A 22,340-nucleotide genomic window follows, 5' to 3' on the forward strand; every position below is an offset into this window, starting at 1 on the left:
GTCATCGATTTGCATCAAAAACATTACAAAGAGTGGTATCCAGTAAGTCCGAAATTACATCCCCGTATCAAACTATTTTGAGATCTCCTAAATTGTTTCCAATTATTTCGTTTTCTTTTGTCATACCACCATCAAACATAAAGTTCATCTGTAGAGTGTAGAACTGCGCAGCATCTGGCTCTAGATAATTCCATCGTGTTCTCTTCAAATTATAACGTGAGTCTTTTCAGACGAAGTATCCATTAGGTCTTAGGATCTCTTCTAACCCTGCTATAACTCACGGGTGGCGATAACAATACATCATCAGACCACCTGCTCGTTTTTTTTCGACAACAGCGAAACTACGCAGTATCGTTTTAATATTTAGAGAAACTAGTTTTGGACGGAAAATAAATTCCAGGCAAAAAGTTAATTAGGACAGTAGGAACCGCTTGTATGCAATATTCATAGCTGCAGTGCTACTGTGTCTCGGAGGTAGCAAGTTAGTTAATTTCGTTTTGCAATATCACGGGTCGTAAATTATTTTAGAGTACTAATAAATTTATTTTGTTTTGAATTAGTTTGGCAGTTAAATATATCGTACACTGAAATTAATTTTTAAGTCATGTACAAATTCAAATTTCAATTAATAAAACTGTAGTGAAGACTGCAACAACTGTATAGTATTTGGAACATAGAATATTGCTCATAGAGTCAATCTGTCTTAGTTCACAATAGTTTTTTTTTTTTTATTACCCTTGTAGGCAGACGAGCATACGGCCCACCTGATGGTGAGTGGTTACCGTTGCCCATGGACTTCAGTAATGCCAGGGGCAGAGCCAAGCCGCTGCCTACCGCTGCTTACCCTTTGTCCATGGGGTCCAAGTGCTATAAAGCTTTTTAAGGAAAAAGGTTAATCGACATCATAGGAGACAGAACAGCTGGCAGCTCCTTGGAATAAAGAATTAGTCTAGCTATTCAAAGGACCCCTGCCAGTATCTTCGGAACTTTACCTAAAGGGACTCCTTTTAATAATATATTTTAGTTATTATATTATATTTTTTAAGGTTTTTCATTTTTATTTGTTAAATAAACTATATCAGTTTATTAAAAATAATAATTACGTATTATGAAAAAACCGATTAGTCGTATGAACCACAAGCTACGGATATTACCTTCTCGAATAATAATACTTCTACACCATCTGTCTGATGTGATATCTATTTCATCTTGCTCCCATTATAAGCCGGTAGGCAGCGGCTTGGCTCGTTAGACAGCGGCTTGGCTATGCCCTTGGCATTGCTGAAGTCTATGGGCGATGGTAACCACTCACCTTCAGGTGGGCCGTATGCTCGTCTGCCTACAAGGGCAATAAAAAAAAAGTACAGATTACGGAGTACGCAGTGGTAGGTGCTGCGACTGCAGACTGATGAATACCAAAATTATATTTCTGGTGATCGGATACCTACAGACATAGACAACCTTGAGACATGAGTTATTGTGGGGGGATATACGACAAAGGGAAGATTTTCCACCGACCGGGAGATATTGCTTGACAGACCGACGTGACGGTCTGAATATTGTTGTCCAGAACTTGTATATATGCAAGCTTACCTTGAAAATGTCGTAAGCGAAATTTAAGCATCTGTTAAATATTTTTGTGTTCGGTGTTGGCTACTCCCACATTATAAGTCTCCGTTCAAAAGTACAACGATTAAGCACACTTTAAAGCAAAATGCATTACTGCTTCACGGCAGAAATAGGCAGGGTGATAGTACGTACCCGTGCGGGCTCATAAGACATCCTACCACTAGTAATGACGTAAATTAATATTTTGCGGGTTTGATTTGTATTACACGATGTTATTCCTTCAGCGTGAAAGTCGTTCGTGAACATTAGTTAAGTACATACGCAAATCTTTGGAAAAAAAAGGTACCTCACCGGATTTGGCAGCTACGGTTCTCCTACACTCAGCCCGCATAGATTGAGAGTAAATAAAATAACAGAGCTACGACAAAACCATTTCTATAATGAACACAAACTAATAAAACTAAAATAAATCTGATAGGTACCACTTTTGATTACCAATAATAATAATAGTATTTACATTTATAAGGAACAATAAATTATTATACGACTTTTTCTGCCTTCTCTGTTGAACCTGGAAATCAAAAATATTGTTCATTAACTTAGGCGATCTTACGGTCCACTTAGCGATAAGTCATTATTGTCTCTTATGGACGTTGGTAGTTCCAATAGATCAGTCAAGTCAATGTACATATATCGATGCAAAAATCTCCTATGCAAAAGGACATGCATTTGTTTAATTGTATCTTAAAGTTATTAATAACTAAACTCTTTTATGTAATTTATTCCAGCCAATGCTGTTTAATGATTGATGTTTCGATTGTTCACAGAACATTTACAAATTAGATATGCATATTTAAATATATTTAACCTCTATAACGATTTATTTTAAAAGAGGTTAATATGTTATAAATAAGACATAAATGGATTTTTGAATATTGAGACATTAGTAGAAGGAAAAAAGTGGTGAAGCAATTGCTTTAAATGTTGTTTACAATGTATTATTTTATATGCAAAATACAGTTTAAGCTAGTAAAACTATAGCACAAATTGAGTTGCTCTATAAAGACAAACAGCATTTAAGGCTATTGCTTCACCACTTATTTATATTTTTTATATTTAAATATTCCAAAATGCTTTTATATTTGTAATGTTCCTTCTTCTAATGTTTCAATATTCAAAATTCCATTTATGTCATCTTTATAGCATACTAGCTGACCCGGCAGACTTCGTAGTGCCTCAATCGATAAATAAAAGACCTAAACTTTTGTATAAAATAAACTTAAAACAAACAAAAGGAATCCGTCCGACGGGGGGGGGGGGGGGACACATCGCTAGAGCACCTTTTTATTCGATATCTTTGTAATTGTCAATGACACATGTCATTGTATCAATATTTGTTTAGGAAACACCACTGGCACGATCTCCAAGCGCCAACGACACTCGTAACAGAGCGTGGCCCGTAAACAAATTAAAACAAACGTATTCGCGACTTAACGTTATTCAATAACTAGTTCAGTTGTTTTACTGATCAATTCATTCATGTTATTGCAATCAGATACATTGTCTGTTGACTGAAGAAACAAATAACATAAAAAGCATAATATTGGTATAGCAAGATATTAACGTACTGTTTAAGTATGTGAAAGTACACGGAAATATCTTGTGTAGCCTGAAATTTCATCGCAAGAGGAGGTGGGCTTTAGAAAAATACAAGGAAGTATTTTATTAGTATAGACGCAGATGAGATACTGGTGTTAGGCAGATAATGTAGTTAATAGATGTCAAGAGGCGAATGTCGTCGCCCACCAAAGTTAATATAATATTATTCTCCAAGATAGGAACAGATAGGGTTCTACCAACGTTAGTATGGTATGTAAATATATCCGTGCATTTTTTTTATTACTTAGATGGGTGGACGAGCTCACAGTTCACCTGGTGTTGAGTGGTGACTGGAGCCCATAGACATCTGCGACGTAAATGTCACTACTCAGTATTAAGCAAAATTAAGTTTTTGTGTTTTACCATTATCAGTTTCTGATTCATTCCACTTTTGTTTTTTACTGGTCCCGAATATAACGAAGAAAAGGTTACAAATGATGTAAACAGCCGACGATACATAGAACACTTTACGCCAGTCTGCTGGATCGGTCTGAAAATGAAAACGTATAAAAGTTTCCAGAGGGCAGTAGCCATAGCCAACGCAGACTACAATTTTCGATTTTCCAAAAAAAAATATTTTTTATTCCTGAGATCGCTGGACGAGCTCACGACCCACCTGCTGTTTACTTTGAGCCCATTGACATCAAAAACGTAAATTCCACTATCCACCTTGAGACATGAGTTCCAAGTCTTAGTTTTTTTCAGTACAACGGCTACCCCACCTTTCAAACCAAAACGCATTACTGCTTTACGGCAGAAACAGGCAGAGCAGTGGTAACTACTAGTGACTACCATCTTATCCATTAGGCCACGGCATTTCTATATAGATTGTTACAAGAGTTACAAACTAAAATACTGAAACAAGTTGATATCTCATTGTTGCGCGTTTAGGCCATCAAATCCCTTACCTCATCTTGTAGCAAGAGTCCGGCGACCAATGGCGCTATGATTGATATTATATTTGCTATGCAGTTTGTGATACCCATTAGAGTGCCCGCAAAATTTGGTGCCATGTCGATGTGTACCAACTGGAAGAAAACAAAAGTAAGTTTAACAAGTCGCGAGTGAAGTGCGGTTCTGCCCTTCTAAGACTACCGCCAAGTGTATGAAATGGATAGATTTCTTGCAATTACTCGAGCTCCACATATCATTGATACTAACTACAGTGCTATAACAAAAGCATTGCCGGGATGAAATCATTTAAGAATACACAGAGGACAAACAAACATTCATCTTTATTTTCGGCAAGTGTATGATACATTGGAACTGTGCGACGTCAGAGTATTGTATTATCTAAGCAAAATATTGTAAAAATCCGAACAACACCACCAGCCCTGCAAATGTAGGAGAGTAAAATTATGTATGCCTGATAATTTGCTTTGGAACTTCTTTATCAAGTCCACAGCCACGTAGTTGCTTGAATTGATCTATGTCTGCTTGTTTTAATACTCGAATTATATCTACAAGGGGGACACTTTAGCGGTCAATATCATTTAATTCGCATGGTATAAATTTACAGTCTGAATGTTTGTTAGAATTTGATAGTTCTACGGTGTTAGTTGTTGAGACTATTTAGTATATTCAAGTCTGTTCACTATATTATTACGAGTATAATATTACTAAGACACTAACACGGAAATAAAGATACCTTGAGAATAATCTCAATATATGATGATAAATACATCGAAGATAGAAATTTAAGAAGGTGGATAGATATTGAAAATAAAAATTACCGGAACAAATTATTAAAAATTGAAAATAAAATAAGCAGAATATTGAGGCGTAAATTGCGGAGATAAATCAAAATACATTCCACGCGAGAATTGAAATCTAACTGCTGGCGGTTTGGAAATATTCAAAATATTCTTAACGAGCGAACCGCTCCGGCTCCGCTCGGGTCTTTAACAAAAATTTCAAGGATGCTTGACGTCGTTTTATTTTTGTAAATAAAAGAGCACTGACTTGTTGCGGCATAAATATAATAGTTAGACATATTATGCTGTCGCGATTTTTTTTGTAAATAATAATGTGTTCTACAAAGTCGTAGTACATTATTTTATTCTATCATCAATAGTTTTCGCAGGGCACGCGATGTAAAGAATATTTTAGGTAATTTTTTACACCTTGGGTTACATTATTGGAGTTTTAGTAAGGATCCCTAATTTTTTCCAAAAAACATTATAGCCCATGTCACTCGGGAATAGTGTAGTTTCCAAACAGTGAAATAATTTTTCAAATTGGTTCAGTAGTTTCGGAGCCTATTCAATACAAACAAACAAACGAACATTTCCTCTTTATAATATTAGTATAGATGTCGTGTGACTGAAGCGATTCGGTGTGGAATGTTTTATACGTTAGTTTTGCATCTGGTTTCTCGAGTTACATAAAAATGTACATTATAAAATTATGAAACTAGAATTAGAATACATGATTTACGCACCAAATATCCTGTGTAATGACCTGCGTTCAAACTGACGACCGCGGTAAGTAATGCAACAGCCACCGCTACATTGCCGGCCGGGGAATACGACAACCCGATTAGAGCTATCGCCGGGCCCATGTGTCCTAAGAAGAATGGCATAGATTAAAAGAAATAAAACCAAATCCTGTCAGCCAGATTTTGAGGATTTCAATGTTCCCTACTAGGCTGTATTTTAGCAACACTGATCAACGAAGGATTTTCATGAAGCTAATTATAAAACTGTTATATTGGCAAATTGTAGTTAGATATTTAAGAAACGTAAAGAATACATACCAATAGAATTACTAATCTTCCTGCTGGTAGTAATGCTGAACCAATTCTTCCTCAAAATATAATCAGATAAGTATCCAAAGGGGAAACTAAGCAGATACATTGCCAAGTACGGTAGAGCTGACATCACTCCGTTCTGCAAGGATTTGTTTCAGTAAATTAGCAACTTAAATTAAATAGCTATTTCAGTGTAAAATTTGGTGATCTTAGCTGGTAAACTGGCCTGGGCTTACTTTTTAGTCGATGTCAAAGATATTTGGTAATTATGGTTATGGTTAAAGATATTTGGTATTTGGTGTTCTACATGTAATTGTTATAATTTATGTGTTTCCAGTACTCATAGCAGAAGTAATAACCTTAGCGAAAGTCTAGTTTTGATGTTCCCGGCCAAAGTGGAGTAAGCTAACGCTCAACATACACCAAAGACTACCGATCATACTCGATCACAATTTTGGAGATGTGTCAGCTGCTTATTTATTTTCCTATTGATTGGCTTATACTCGTATTATGAGGCAAAATTTACCTGTTTAATATCAACTTCCAAAATTTGCTTCATGTAAGAAGGCATCTGCGTCATGAGTGTCCAAAAGCCCCAATTTTGGCCACAGTGAACAATTATTAAAGAGATGAATGGTAAAGATGTTAAAATTGCCTTCCACGGTGTTTTTAATTTCTGAAAACAAAATATGTATATAATATAATATGTGTTAGGCATAATATGTAATATGCACATTAATAGCATGTACACCTTTTGGAATATTTATAATATAAACCTTTTGCTCTTTAACTTGGCCCAACGAGGTCTGGATGTATAAGCGCTCGGCATCACTGATCATCTTCGAGTTCCGTGGAGAGTCAGCACCCAAGAAAACATATGCCACAGTCCATATAGCTCCAAGAGTTCCATTCGTATAAAATATAGCTGGCCAGCCCCAATAACTGGCTAAATATCCTGAAATTATCAACTGTATTGCTGTTCCCAGTTGACCACCTGTAATGAATTTGAACTTATGAGGTATTGAGAATTATAGTAATATTTGCGTGTTTTTTCATGACACGTTTTTAGATTTCCATCGCTAGTAGTTACTTGTATTTAGCGTGCACTGACAGATGAGAATTACTAAGCTTGTTCTGCCAGAGCTTTTGCTATAGTACCATCTACGTACAAAAACTACGTAGCTATGGTCACAGCGAAGCGTGGCCAAATTTTACTCGTATAAGCTAAATGTTATGCATGTGTATTATATGAAAACTTATCGTAACGAGATCAATTTGTATTGGTTTTTAAATCAGATGGCTTCATACAACAATCTTTTACCGGCCCTACAGTATCGCCCCCCGGCTCGAATTTGTAACGGCGTGAGCATAACGCGTATTCTGTTACGGACCGTAGTGACTTCCTTGGCTTATCATTGCTGGGTAAGCTTTGATTAAACAACTATAATACGTAGCGGGGGCTTCAGCTGCCTTCATATCTTAGGTATCCAAACGAGCTTAAATTACTTGGGCTAAGGCATACCTTAGCCTTAATATTCTTGGGCCCGCGGTTTGCAGTCGCGGACCAGTTCCACATATCCCGAGACCCCCTAAGCGGGGGAACCTCGTGGGAGGTTCATCCCCAAGCACTAAAAAAGGTATATCTTGAGACACAAGTTGGAAAGTTATCTCTTCGGCTTCCAACGGGAACAGCTTTTGCAAGGTAAAATATCTATCTATTATCATTTTAAACCTTTTTTGAGCCAAACAGGAAGACGTAATCGATCTTTCTGGGTATTGAGTTTTACCGGAACCCATACAACCCGTGACAATAATGACACAACCAACCTTGTGTTCGAGGTATCAATGGGCCTCAATAATTATTTAAGGGCTGTTCCAAGCTTTAGATTATTTCATTCTCACCCGAATATATTAATGTTCCAAAGCGACTTTTCTCTTCCAGAGGTATCCATTTCCCTATAAGGTTATGCACTGAAGGGAATATAAAACCCTGGGACAAGCCCTGCAGGACACGGCAGGCACATACCAGTTTCCAGCCTCCCTGTTAAAAAAAATTGTAAATAAATTCATATAAATTTAGTTCAAATACAATTTTTATCTTGATGCTCTTAAGTATTTAAAAATATATGTTTTCTTAAGTTGTCTTGTAAGTCTATAAGTTATCTTACAAAACAGAGATTCATATCCACACGGGTTAGTTCTCTTATTTATCGTATTTCCATCGGTAACCGACTATTGGACTGGGGGACTTCCCAGCTTGAACGGCAAAGCTGTTTTTTTGGCCTAAATAATTCTGCCAACTGTTTCACCTCAAAATTAGTATGTAAGGAAATGAACTGTACATTATCTGCATGCTCACAAAACGAGTCTTTATACAGATAATAAAGAGTAACACAAAAAAATAAAGTAGGAACTCAAGCTTATTGTTGCACTGGGTGTGTAGTAGTACACTGCATCTCAAGAAATTCGTGTCACAAAATTTCAAAGCAAAGGTAAACGAACTCTTCCCCGTGGTCATTGCCCCACCCTTTAAGCGAAATGAATTGTTGATATTTTGATAAATTTTTTACCATAATCTCTGTATATGTAACATAATTAATTAGCGTTATATTCACCGATCCCAAGATGTCTAATAAAATTGAAAATTGTAAAACTTGAATGCATCAATGACCATACCAAAGCGAAGAGGATATTTTTTGTTCGGTTTTATTAATATAACCTGTTTTTATTATTATTATAAATATGTATAAAAATAAAATAAAAACTTGAATCACATAAGGATGTTTCATTACCAACGATACGATATTAGTTTGGGAGAAACAATTTTAATAATTATTTATTTATTTTATTCTATACGTATCATGCACCGAAATCGCGAGATTCAAAAAAAACACAGTAATTAAATTCGATCTATAAAATTGCTTAGCTATAATGAATCGCTGATATTTCTTGAGGAAAAAAATGTAATTTCATTGCTCTTTATTTACAAAATTTAGGTCGACTTTTTTTTTGTAGTTAAAAAGTTAAGAACGTGTTAATTTTTATTTTCCTTAATATAATAATATGTACAACTCATGTTAGTCTATCGCTTGACCTACTTTTTGAAGGTAAGGTTTCTATAGCTGACTTTATGCTATTTTATTTTTACTTTTTCGCATTTCTTACTATGAACGATAGCAATAATTAATATTCATTAACAACGAACATACGAATAAATCCCCATAGCAGTTGCTTTGGGGATTTGCACAAGCCTAAGTACCACAATCCTGTATCCCCCTCAAAGCAGTAACGCAGCAGTTTGAAAGGTGAGCGAGATTTATATCATCGAGGTCATGATGTCTTTAAAGCCATAATAAGATCCCTAGTGTACTTGTATCAAGCGAAGCCACTCTCTGGGTTGTCAAATTCCGTAGACAGGAGCGATTTTTTCTAGAAGTGTACGTACTTAACAGACGTCTACAATTGACTTCGATGATAAAGGAATAGCATTCTATAATAAACATCAAACTGCTAAAATTTATAAATTTGCGTAATATCTGATTCTGATGACAGCGCTAATCCTTTTGCCTAATCTTGCCGCAGAGGAGTCTTGCGTTCTGGTTCGAAGTTTGGAATCGGTGTCATACAATATTATAACACTTTTAAACAAGCAAACAACAGAACGACGTCATTATTAGACACGATTACAACTTCATTGACACAATACAATGGCAGCAAATTTAATAATTGCCAGTTGACAATTAGGTAGTCTTTTCAAGGCAAAATCTTGAACGGCACACTTGCGAGCTGAAGTTAACCATGAAGTGTCAGATAACTGACCCAAGGAAACAATATATAATAGCGGTGCTTGTCCAAAACTGGCCCTTTCACTAGCTGGGTGACTAGTGGGGCTTAGCAGTGTACATGGTAATAGAATAATAACAATAGTAATAATAATAATAGGTCTAACTTTAATATTTGCTTCATTATCGCCTATACCATATGGTAGCCTTTGTAAAATCAGTAAATAAATGGCATGATGTTTGTCGTTTAACTAATTTCGATAGTTTGGGCACACACAGGTACAAACTGGGGCGACGTGTTGTGTGTGACTCCACATGCTTCACTAATTGCGCCGCCCACGCGTTCTCTAGCCTGAACACAGTAAGCGTACACTAAACACTGAGACCTTAGAATCAATGTCTCGAGGTGGGTGGTGGAATTTACTTTGTAGATGTCTATGGGCACCGGCTATCACTTAACACCAGGTAGGCCGTGAGCTCTTTCAACCACCAAAGCTATAAAAAAGCGGCCCTGGGATCTCGAGTTAGTCGCAGATTTTTTAGTGTATGTTGTAACTTCATACGGACCCATGTTAGAATACAATGCGACTGAAGTCTCATGTCTTAACCGTGGCGTTCAAGTCATTTTGTGTATGGGCCTCGCTGGTCACTTCACACTAAGTGGGCTTTGAGCTAGTTCTAGAGAACCCAACTATGCAATGAAAATATTTAGGTTTATTTCGCAAATTGAGTAGTCTCCATCTTATGGTTCCTGGTACCTTCAAGCTAAAGTTAGTGATTAAACTGGCAAGCTGTCCAGTGACTTGATTTATTCTAAGCTCGTCTGCTCATCAGTAAACCAAGAGACCCGGAGTCAGTCCGCGTTCACTATTACATTACAGAGATACTTACGTAATGGGCTCCAAGAGGTATCAGCAGTGAAATAGCAGAGTTGATGGCGATACATAGAGTAATGAGAATCGATCCTCCGAATCTAGCAGCCAATTCACCGCCAGGAATCTGCAGCACTACGTAGCCCCAGAAAAACGAAGAAAGAATCACGCTTTGAATTTGGACATTCCAATCAAAATACTGAAACAATACAATCAGATTATAGTCATGATTTTCAAAAACTTTATATATTTTTGATGTCTTATTTACATTTTTCCCTGTTATTGGCTTATACGAGAACTTAACTTAAAGCCGTATTCATAATAATATACATAAATATTCATCAAGATAGTGGTATATAACCAAGCGGCTTGTGATTTTTTTTACCCGCCAATAACAATACAATGATATGCAACATCTCAGCCTACCTATGATAATAAAGTAAAAATATAAGTATATTATTACAAGGACTATAAACCTGTAACTTTACAAAAAAATATAAACAAAAACTCATTTGTGTTCATTAAACTTTAAACTTTTTAGTAGGTTTTTAAGTACTCGTAATGTCTTGAGGTTTTACAACCACCAATGTACTAAAGGTGGGAGCTTATTTCTGTATGGCCTTATTTATACAACATTGTTAAAATTTCCAACCTTCACTTAGACTCAATCAACATTCATTAAATTTATATAAAATAACACATTTTCTGAGTGTTTGATAAAGGTTGTAATTTCGACGCTGTTCACTCTTGTAGTGGCAATAACCTTTGTAGAGTCTGATGGGCGACATTTGTTTACTTTACTTAGAATGCTTTTGTTTTGCTTGTAGCTGGCTAATAATAACAAGAGGATAATGTTGCTCTAAATTGGATCAAGAAATCCTCTAAAAGCAAAAAAATACACGGTTTTGATCAAAAGGGATCTATTGAATCATTGTATGCTCTCAAATGAGTCAATCATTGTATCCTCTCCAGCTGATGGTGCATTCAAACTATTTTCGTGAATTCGTGTAAAGTCGTTTATTAATTATACCGCTTTCCTACCTATTCTTGTGAGATTAAAAATCAGTATTATTTTAATAATGTACACTACTCATATGTAATCAGACTGTATTTAGCTGTTATAATAAGATTACAACCAGGATACGGTGTAAGTAGTAAGTGTAGTGTAATCTTCTGAATAAGCATGAACTACAAATTAAAATATGAAGTAAATTTAAAAAGACTACACCGAATGTCAAAACATGTTGGATTTGAAAACTTTCAGATTGAGGCACGCTCTTAGAATTTATTATTTTTGATGGCAGTCTTATTTAATATAGGAGAAGGCTAGATTGTAGCAGCAGCAAATAAATAATCGGCACTAGTCTTGAGCTCTGACCTTGAAATACATTTTTGGGCCTGTTTGGGGGAACAAAGCAAGGGAGAGGTGGTGCTGGTCATGTTGATTACGTGATTGGATCTTTCCATGTCGCGTCACATGCCGTCAGTTGTCATTGGTTCCCTGTGCTGTGCACGCGCACTACTCTAGCAAACTACACTTTCGTCCAATTTTATTAGCCACACATTTTTTTATCAATCTCATTTAATTTATATTGTTTTTGGTAAGTATTTATCAACATAGTATTATTATAATATTCTAATAATGTAATATTTTAAACTTTATTCTCACAATGAAAATATTATATACTGTGTTAGGTAGTAAAGTAAACAATAATGAAGTCCTTAACAAAAAAAATAATTATATCATTGGTGTTCTAGTATGATTAAAACAACTAAAGCACATACTTACCTAAAATCTCTATTACCTTATTGCAGTCTAATTTAATCTATCTTTCTATATAGATGACAGAATGAATTGATAAACTTTTGGAAGTCGGTTAAAAATAGTTTTTTTTCTGACTATATTACGAGCGAAACCCCGCCAAAAATATGCTATAATTACTAATACATTTTTAAACCCAAAATTGAACGAAGTTAATTTCATTATAAAAATTTATTATAAATACATGAATAAACCATTTATTTTGACCCTAAGTACACAATGCGCTGACGGTCATACTCTTTTGTCGAGAGCTCAAGATTCGTGCCGATTAACTATAAAGGTGACGATAAGAAAAACAAAAACATGTTTGCTCTTTTAATTTAGATCAAGTTAAAGCTGTATAAATAAGTTGAGTAATGCATATCGTTACAAAACATTATATTGCAGAAATATAGAAAAAAACACAAGACTCATACCTAATATCGATAGTCTAGTACAGTGATTCTCAACCTTTTTTTTGTTCCGGCACATATTTAACGATTTCAAAATTTAGCGGCACACAAAAAAAAAGATAAAAATTATTTACTTACTACAACACACTGCATCAATAGTTTATCAAAAAATTTTAATATACGAAACATACTAAAATATACTATAATTTTTTTTTGTAGATTTAAATATATATTCATGTTTAAAATATTTTTATTTTAAAATGATATAATTTAATAATATTAACATTATTATATATTCGAAAAATTTGGCTACACACTTTTGAAATTTGGCGGCACACAAAAGTGCCGCGGAACAGTGGTTGAGAATCACTGGTCTAGTACCTGATCAGATACGTTCGATGATGTGTGTTTTAAACTATGGTCATCTGTTTCAAATCAAAAGTTGTCTTCAGATTTCCTTAATATGCATTTTCTAAGACCCCTTATCTGATTAACAATCTGATTTTAAGATATACTATACAGATATTTTCATAGGAATATTGTCAATGTCAAGAATCATGTGGGGTTTTTTAAGTTTAGATAGATCAAATTGATTTGAAATTTCGTTGTTTCGTTCGTTTACATCTAGAAGGACGATCTCAGATCTCTAGAAAAATAGGCTATGGTTCTACAATATATTATAAAGTGCATAATAATATGATTCAGGACACATATGCTTTCATGAACTCCGAAATTTTAGTCACTTTGCATTCTTCGAAATTAATAGTATAAGGCAAACCAAAACCACTTAAAAGGAGGACCTTGAGGTTAGGTAATCTATATTGCTTAGATGGGTGGACGAGCACACAACCCACCTGGTGCTAAGTAATTGCCGGAGCCAAAAGACATCTACAACGTAAATTCCGCCACCCACTTTGAGATATGAGGTCTAAGGTCTTATTATATTATAGTTACAACGGCTGCCCCACCCTTAAAACCAAAACGCTTCACGGCAGAAATAGGCAGGATAGTGATACCTACCCGTGCGGACTCACCAGAGGTCCTACCACCAGTAAAGTAGTAGACATCCGCAGCCAAATAACTTAGATTATTATAACGTAAATAGGGAAATATTATAGTAGTAGCCAGCGGCTTGGCTTTGCTCCTTACAGAATCGATGGCCATATGCGCCTAAATACAGAGTACATTTTAAATAAAAATATTGGAAAAGATTATAATTTTAGGTCAAAGAGCTTTTAAGTGACCTCATGCATTTTTTGTAAGCCTGAGATGAGATGACTGATCCGTAAGCCCTGACATGGATTTGAATAAATCAGAATGTACTGAAGAAAGACATGCACGAAGAGAGAAAAGGAATAGTTTATGATGATACCTTAATTTCTTTTATCATCACACCATCCACCGCAGCGACAGATTTTATCCCTATTAAGTGACTCCGCTGCGTTGAAAGCGTTAGCTGCATTAGGCCCAAAATTCCATAATGTAGCTAATTTCTAATTGATCAGCATTTTCATTTCCTTTCAACATCAACATGTTCAGGTACATTAAACAGGTAAACTAAGTTGACACTTTTGTCTTCCTAGTTTGAGCTAGCAAACTTTAAGTTAACCATAAGTCATGATTCTACTCACGTCTTCATTACTTGAATCAGTCATAGCGACTATGGCGATGCTCATGTTCACTCTCATCGAAAATGCAAGCAGCATGGCAAAAAACAATAACAACGCCTGCAGGTGACGTACTCCGAGGAGGGCATCTGAAAAAATTCAAAAGTACATATCAGTGGAAACGATAAAGATAGATAGATAGATAGACAAAGATACACATAGACCCATGGTCTACACATACCTAGACCTTTGTATGTGACCACTAAGCTCACTTTTCAAACCTTGTTTGAATAAGAACCCCTCAGGATTCTATTTATTGAGAAGGGAAGTTTATTCACGTTTTTTGCCGATGATACGGCTGTTAGACGAGGTAACTCCATTCCCGCCATAATAATCTTTGGCCAGCCCATACCTTGAGCCGCGAAGGTCAAGTACTTAGGAGTCACCTTCGATGAAGGAATGATAGTCCGTCTACATATCAGGACAGTACCCGACCGTGCCGTGACTCGGTCGTCTCTACCCCATCATCGACCAGCGAAGTAAATTGTCCCTTCACTACAAAACTTGGTTATGTTTCCTCATGCCTTATATTATAAGTTTAGTGCTTACTCATGCGGCCGGCACGCATATGGTTTTGCAGGATAGCCGTCGGATCACCATGGTATGTGAGGAACGTAGATTTCCGAAGACAGTGAGACCGCGTCTTCGATGAGGCCTGATATGATAATCCTCTTATTTTGGCCACCTCAATTTTAAACCCGACTGAGACGACGGGGCAACGCGAAGCAGCCGTCGCCCTAAGCACAGCCTATCAGATGCTCCCTATCCACTGTCGGCGCTTTCAGGCACTTCAAATATGGGTTACAGTCGTACTTGTGGAATGCGTTCGACGTGCAGCCTAGTCCGTAGACACAACTCATTGAGTCTCTCGTCGGATCTTTTCAATGTATTGCGGTTCTGATCTGGTGGTAGATTTAGTGAAACACTCCTCTTGTGTTAGCAAGTCCTCTTAAGTTGATCTCCTTCAGATGACCGTACCGCGCGTGCTTGGAATAGCCCCTTACTAACGATTTCGTTAATTATTACTGGTGGTAGGACTTTTTGTGAGTCCGCAAGGGTGGGTACCGCCACCCTGCCTATTTCTGCCGTGAAGCAGTAATGCGTTTCGGTTTGAAGAGTGGGGCAGCCGTTGTAACTATACTTGAGACCTTAGAACTCATATCTCAAGGTGGGTGGCGCATTTACGTTGTAGATGTATATGGGCTCCAGTAACTACTTAACACTAGGTAGGTGGGCTGTGAGCTCGTCCACCTAAGCAAGCATCTAAGCAATAAAAATAAATTAAAAAAAAACGTAGCAAAAAAGTAGATGCTTTATGGAGTACGGAACAAATCTGTAAAAGTATTGAGCGAGCCCAGTTGTTCAGACAATAGGAGTAACTTTCCTTCTGTTTTTAGTTCCAAGGACAACAAGAATTTGCCAGTACAGTGTATTGAGAGCCTTCACGAGCACGACCGACCCATCTATTTTATAAATCCTGAGTTTCAAATTGTAGGATGGGATGATCGATTTGGATTACTAAAACAGACTTCCACCCACGTTCTACAGTGAGAGACAATATTCATGTTGTGATCGGGCTTAGTAACCACTTCATTAGATGTGGTTCGTGAGCTCATCTATCCATCAACAGGAAAAAGAGCGAGAATCACCTGTTGGCGATGCTTCGTAGATTATGTTATATTATAACTGTATTTAATATTATCTGTTAGTATCTGTCTTTAAAGTTTAGTATTTCTGCTACTGGTACTCTTGACTTTGGATTAGTTACATCTTTTACAACCCACCTGGTGTTAAGTGGTTACTGGAACCCATAGACATTTACAACGTAAATGCGCTACACACCTTGAGATATAAGTTCTAAGGTCTCAGTATAGTTACAACAGCTACCCTACCTTTCAAACCAAAACGCATTACTGCTTCACGGCAGAAATAGGCGGGGCGGTGGTACCTACCCGTGCGGACTCACAAGAGGTCCTACCACCAGTAAACTTGACAGCATTAATAGAAAGTTTGCTAATTGTGTACTGGATGATATTATTGGATATATGCAAAACGATCCTGAATACTGTATACTGTACACATACCCATACATACAATATTAAAATAACTGGATAATTAATTAATATCAACTAACTACCTTCAGTTAAGATATAGTATGGCAATTCAAATACACATTGTCCATATGTACAATGTTGTGTCTCCAACTAGCTCGCACGGCTGCCACGGGCGACTTCATTTCTGTTCTGTTGGTTCAGGACTACGCCGTCCGCACCAGTAGCTAATAATACTGTAGCTGTGTATCTGTCATTATGGTAAAAATACGTAATAATAGAGATAAGCTTACCTGGCTTCTTAACTTCAGCAATATCTTCGACACCCATTTTAATTTATGTTGTAATACTATAACTTCTCCAACAATTTCAATGCACAAACTAAAATCGTCTCAATTAAAAACCGGTTTATGTCATGAGAATCGTAAAAACACATAAATAATTTTGGACGTAATTTTTAAGCAAAAAAAAACATTTTTAAATTAAGTTGTTTGAACAAATCATCTATAATTTTATATGAGTTAGAATACTTTGTGAAGTGTTTAAAACAGGTAGAATTTTATATAAATTAAATAATAAACAGTGTTTCAACAGGCGTGCGTGCGCAATCGCCTCGTTTCAAAAACTAAGTTGTACTCCTGAGATTTTTTTTCTCTTAGTAGCAGCTGCTTGGCAATGAAGCATTGTACTATCAAAGTCACGAATGGTGCAATCATAAAACGTGATAAATTTAATAACTTACTATTGCATTTGTTACCTTCTAACACTGAGACGTAAATATTTAATTATCCGTTATGATCGTTGCGTTGAATGAATGTTGTTGGGGCTTCGATTGACCAAAAATTAAACCCTCAGACTGAAATACTCGTGGAAGATTGGCACTATTTACATTAAAAAAAAGTAAAAGATGTATTTAATTAAATAGCTACAAAACTAGATGTATCGATTATTAAGGGAATAAACTAAACGGGTCACAGCATTAGATGGAAGTTGTTAAATTCGTTTTCAATTATTTTTTTTAATATTTACTGAGTGAGACGTGCCGTTTTTAAGAAGTCTGTATGTATGTCTGTTTTAGAATTAAGAATGCAAAATTCTTAAATAAAATATGTAAATAAAGGAATTAAATATAAACTATAAGCAAAGTTTTTTTGCGCAAAATACCTCGAATCGTTTTCTGTCTATCACATTCGGATGCCGTTGAGCATACGGACAAAACCACGCGAGGAAGGATATTCCATAACGACGTAAACCCCGTGGAAGCTATTTGATTCCAAAGTTTGGTGGTATAACTGGTGGTAGGACGTATTGTAAGTCTGCACGGGTGGTACCATCCTATCTGACGCGAAGCAGACATGCATTTGGGTGTGAAAGCTAAGATAGGCTCCGATAGTCACTTAACATCATGCGGGTCGTGAACTCGCTCATCTAAATGATTTAAAAAGACAGATGTGGCAAAAATTATCTCTGGATTAATAAAAGTGTTCCTAAGTAGTAGGAATAAGCTTGGTCCTAGTGGCGATTAATGTGATGACTAACTAGAAATGTTTTTTTTTATAATAATAATTATTTATTTATTTCTTTCTTTCTTAAAGTTATAGTACAAATACAAATAGAAATTAACCTTATAATTTATTTTATAAGCCTTTGAAAGAGCTGTGAACAGGTGCTGCGGACTAGTGTTGAGAGATCATTAGGTGTTATCATTTAAGAAGGTCATTATGCGTGTGTGTGTGAATGTTCTAATGATGATGATAATAATACTACTAATAATGATAATACTAGTGGCCAGCTGTTACTCGATACTATCCCGAAGCATTTGTCTTAGTCTGGAACCCTGCACGGCTTGTTCGACTCGCTCTTGCCGGTTTTTTTATGTTGATTTCATGGTGCTTTTTATTTTAACTGGGTCAATTGATTATTTCTGCAATGCGCTCTTTAAATATTAATAAAAGTAGCGCTATTTGATTATGCAAACAAATATAACATACGATATAATATATAGAACTGCGTTTTCAGTATTTTTATGTCATTATGTACAATACATTTATTTATATTATTAATTTTTTTTAAAAAACAAAAAATTATTAAGGGCAATCGTAGGTCATATTGCAAGTCCTGTCTGCTGCAAAGTCATTTTTTTTCCTACCTAAGCTAGCCTTGAGAGACTATATCAGCGTAACCTTAACTAGTAGGTGAGCTCACGGGGCTCAAACCTGACGACGTTGCTAACATGAACCCTAGCAAGAGCAGTGCTTCGCAGAATCTACCACGGGATCGGAAACGCGACCCACTGAGAAGATCCGACGAGGAACTCAGTGGGCTGTGTCTGAGGGTTAATTTACTCGTCGAGCCCTTCGTCGCAAGCGACGGGTTCGATGAGAACCATCACCGGTGCTTGAGGTACCTAAAAGCACCGTTAGTGGATCGGGAGGATCCGAAATGGCGTGTTTGGAGCGACGTCGACTACTTTCCATTCTGTCCGCACGATTGGGAAACGTAGTTACCGGCGGCCACGATGAGAGGGTTCTCGTGTCGTGCCGCTTTATCGAAGTGGTGCCAAGTCATGTGATGCGTAGAAGCTTCTAAAACCTCTGCACTTCTGTTGAAGCTACCAACTTACACAATCCTCGTGGCACTGGGCACAAATGGTCGCCCATACACATCATATTAATTCACTGCTTATATTTTAATTTTCTTCAAATAAACTCAGATTTATTTAGCGAAACCGCATAATTTCTAATATTGAGCGATTTTTTCGAGAAAATAAGTCTGTATAATTTCTTCCATAATTTTAAAGCTATTGCATAGCTTTTATCGCGGGCTTTGATCGCGCCGACCGAATCGAGGAATTCCGTATAGAAAATAAAACCTAACACCCCCACTCCGCCTACCATGTAGCTCGCGTTCAACACATTCACACGCTGCGCTTGTGTAGTGTTTGTGAATAAGTGCGCGGCATGACGGCGCACTGCATGCGCATCATGAAAAGTCTGCCCATCTCTCTCTCGCGCGGTCTAGCTTATGAGTGTGAAGGGGACAGTCAATGTTTTGCTTTCATTAATGTTTATAAATACACCGTGGTCTTATTTTATTATTATTTTAATATTAAATTATTATTGTCTAATTATAATTGCATGAGTTGATAAAAAATGTTATGCAATTCCTAGCTTTATCGCGGCAGTCCCCGAGTGCCACACGTGTTTTTTTATTTATTCTTTTCTTCCATCATTTGTTTTTTATAACGAGTTTTCATAAGCTCTTCTAACTTATAGTAACAAGTGTCGATTGTTCAAATAAATGCTTTTTAAATATTCTACGTAAACCCTAATGCTAATTCTACTGGACTGAACATTGAGCGTATTTTAATGTTACTTATCAAATATATATTAAATGAATTAAATGAATATATATTAAATGAATTAAATGTTTAAATGTTTTAATTGCTAATTTTAATTTTAATTTTAATTTTACTAACATAGTTCTAAGTATTATTCAACTTACAACATATGGACTTAAGATGGTCTGAATTAAATGAATTTAATTTTATTTTATTTTTTATTTTATTTTATTAAACCTTGGATGTTAGTTGCTCTAGGCTTTTTTTGCAATAAAACCATTTCCTGTGACTCTGAACTTTAAGTTTATTCCTTATCAGTATAATACAATAATCCCTGAAAATTGGATAATTTGGTTTGATACTGCTGAAGGGTTCCATTTTTTGTAAAATACCGACACCTCTCAAACTTGTCACTCAACATATCTTGCGCCTTTGATAAAATAAAATAAAACGTATTTTTTTATCGGCACTTAACGTATTCTGAGTGTTTTTTCTGAAGTGAAATTTTTGGAATAGAATTTTCTATGGCGGGGGGTCAAACTTATTATGTAACTCAAAACCACAACCGGTTGGGTGGTCACGTTGTATACTATATTACTTCTGTTAGATTTTGTCTTTTTAATACGCTTTTATTAGTTTCAGACGTAAGTATGTTAGTATGTAACGGAATCTTTGAACATGATTTTGACCTCCTTCTAAACGTCGGATTAACTCGAAATTTGGTATACTTATTAAGGACCGATGTCAAAACAATATTAAAAAAAACATTAAGAAAACATTGAAATTAATTTTAAAAAATAAAAATAAATAATAGCTTAAAAAACTAACAAAATACGCTTTTATAGAAAATCCAACTAAAAAATAGAATATAAATTTTAATAAACTTGAATTAAAAATAGTGTAAGAAAAAAATGATTTTATTGTAAAAAAAAGCGTGGGGTGCATGGTACATGGTAGTTATAAATATTTTATGAACAGATATGAGTAAAAGGGTTATTTTGATAATATCCTGAAAAGCACCCCACGCTTTTTTTAAATTTATTCACAGTTATAGGCTTATTTTAACTGGACCAAATCGAAATATAGTATTGATTTTCTTTGCTAATATTATCATCAGGCTTTGTTTGAGTGTGCTAATTTCCTGTTTTAATAACTCCATTTCTTTATCGGCAGTTAGTAGTTGTTGGTTAACCCATTGCTGTCAAAGAGTTGCTTTCTTTAGAAATAAATTAGGCATCGATACCAGTGGATGCCTCTAGGATGAGATATGTGAGACTATTTCACTGATACTTTAATCAGAAGAAGTAACAGCATACCAGAATAATAAAAATAATGAAAAGAATTAAGAGAATAATAGTTCTAGAAGTTGTCGTGGCCTAAAGGATGACGCCCGGTGCATTCGTGTCAAGCGATGCAAGGGTGTTCCAATCCCGCTGCCAGATACCAATGTTTCTAATGAAATACATACTTAGCACACGTTCATGAGTCCCTACCATGATCAATTGATAAAAGTGTAATAAAAATGAAACCTTCTAAAAAATTAATTAGTGTAATTACTGGTTACATTAAAAACTAGACCAGTGCTTCCCAACATTTTTTGTGCCATGCCCCACTAAAACTTCTAAAATTTTTATGCGCCCCCATTTAACATTTTTAACATAAATAAAATATTTGTTCATTTAAGCAACATAAACGATAGGTTTTAGAAAGAAATCACTATGAAATTATTAGCAAAACAGAATAAGTAATATTTTAAAATATACGGAATAAAAAACTGAAATTCATAATAATTTTAATACAGATTTTCTATATTAATTTATTACCCCCTTTAATTATTAAATTGCCCCCATGCGGTACGTAGGCCCCACGTTGGGAAACACCGAACTAGACCCATAATTTACTCTTTGTTTCGTTTCTGTTGCTGTAGAGACATGGCGCGATGTAAGCACAGGTTAGTTCAGGCCCGGGCATATTTCTGTTGCGATGCAACCATGCCATCTAATTCGAGAGGTATTTGGAACTTTGAGCAACACCTTAAGGTGGGCGACGGCAATTATCTTTGTTTGTTACTTGCTGCAATGTGAATCCGACTTAAATTCAATACCAGATTTAATTTTGTAGTAATAGTTCGTTCTGGGCTCATGAAAACGATGCATTTATAATAAAAAGCAATCAAGTATCAGATGGTGGTAGGACCTCTTGGGAGTCCGCACGGGTAGGTACCACCACCCCGCTTATTTCCGCCGTGAAGCAGTAATGCGTTTCGGTTCGTAGGGTGGGGTAGCCGTTGTAACTATACTGAGATCTTAGAACTTATATCTCGAGGTGGGTGGCGCATTTACGTTGTAGATGTCTATGGGCTCCAGTAACCACTTAACATCAAGTGGGTTGTGAGCTCGTCCATCCATCTAAGCAATAAAAAAAAAAAGATAATAAC

At 35.9% G+C, this 22,340-nt stretch overlaps 1 protein-coding gene across 1 annotated transcript; it reads right to left on the reverse strand.

Annotated features, from left to right (window-relative positions):
• Window positions 1–1,988: 1,988 nt before the first annotated feature.
• Window positions 1,989–17,199, reverse strand: LOC101746186 (putative inorganic phosphate cotransporter). Its single transcript, XM_004925316.5, has 11 exons — window positions 16,857–17,199; window positions 14,477–14,601; window positions 10,651–10,830; window positions 7,880–8,018; window positions 6,754–6,971; window positions 6,504–6,653; window positions 5,984–6,116; window positions 5,669–5,793; window positions 4,137–4,256; window positions 3,592–3,718; window positions 1,989–2,140 (listed from the first exon to the last, which is right to left on the reverse strand). Exons 1-11 carry the CDS (start codon window positions 16,891–16,893, stop codon window positions 2,109–2,111), a joined length of 1,386 nt encoding a protein of 461 aa, XP_004925373.1. The 5' UTR covers window positions 16,894–17,199; the 3' UTR covers window positions 1,989–2,108.
• Between the last annotated feature and the right edge of the window lie 5,141 nt (window positions 17,200–22,340).

The sequence above is a fragment of the Bombyx mori genome, chromosome 8, assembly GCF_030269925.1.
Source record: "Bombyx mori chromosome 8, ASM3026992v2".
Classification (NCBI taxonomy): Eukaryota; Metazoa; Arthropoda; class Insecta; order Lepidoptera; family Bombycidae; genus Bombyx; species Bombyx mori.

Coding starts and splice junctions, on each gene's coding strand:
- LOC101746186 (XM_004925316.5), bottom strand. CDS start 16,893: ATGGGTGTCGAAGATATTGCTGAAGTTAAGAAGCCAG. Junction 6,654..6,753: donor GCCAAGTTAAAGAGCAAAAG/GTTTATATTATA, acceptor TTTTGTTTTCAG/AAATTAAAAACACCGTGGAA. Junction 3,719..4,136: donor GACTCTTGCTACAAGATGAG/GTAAGGGATTTG, acceptor TTTCATTTTCAG/ACCGATCCAGCAGACTGGCG.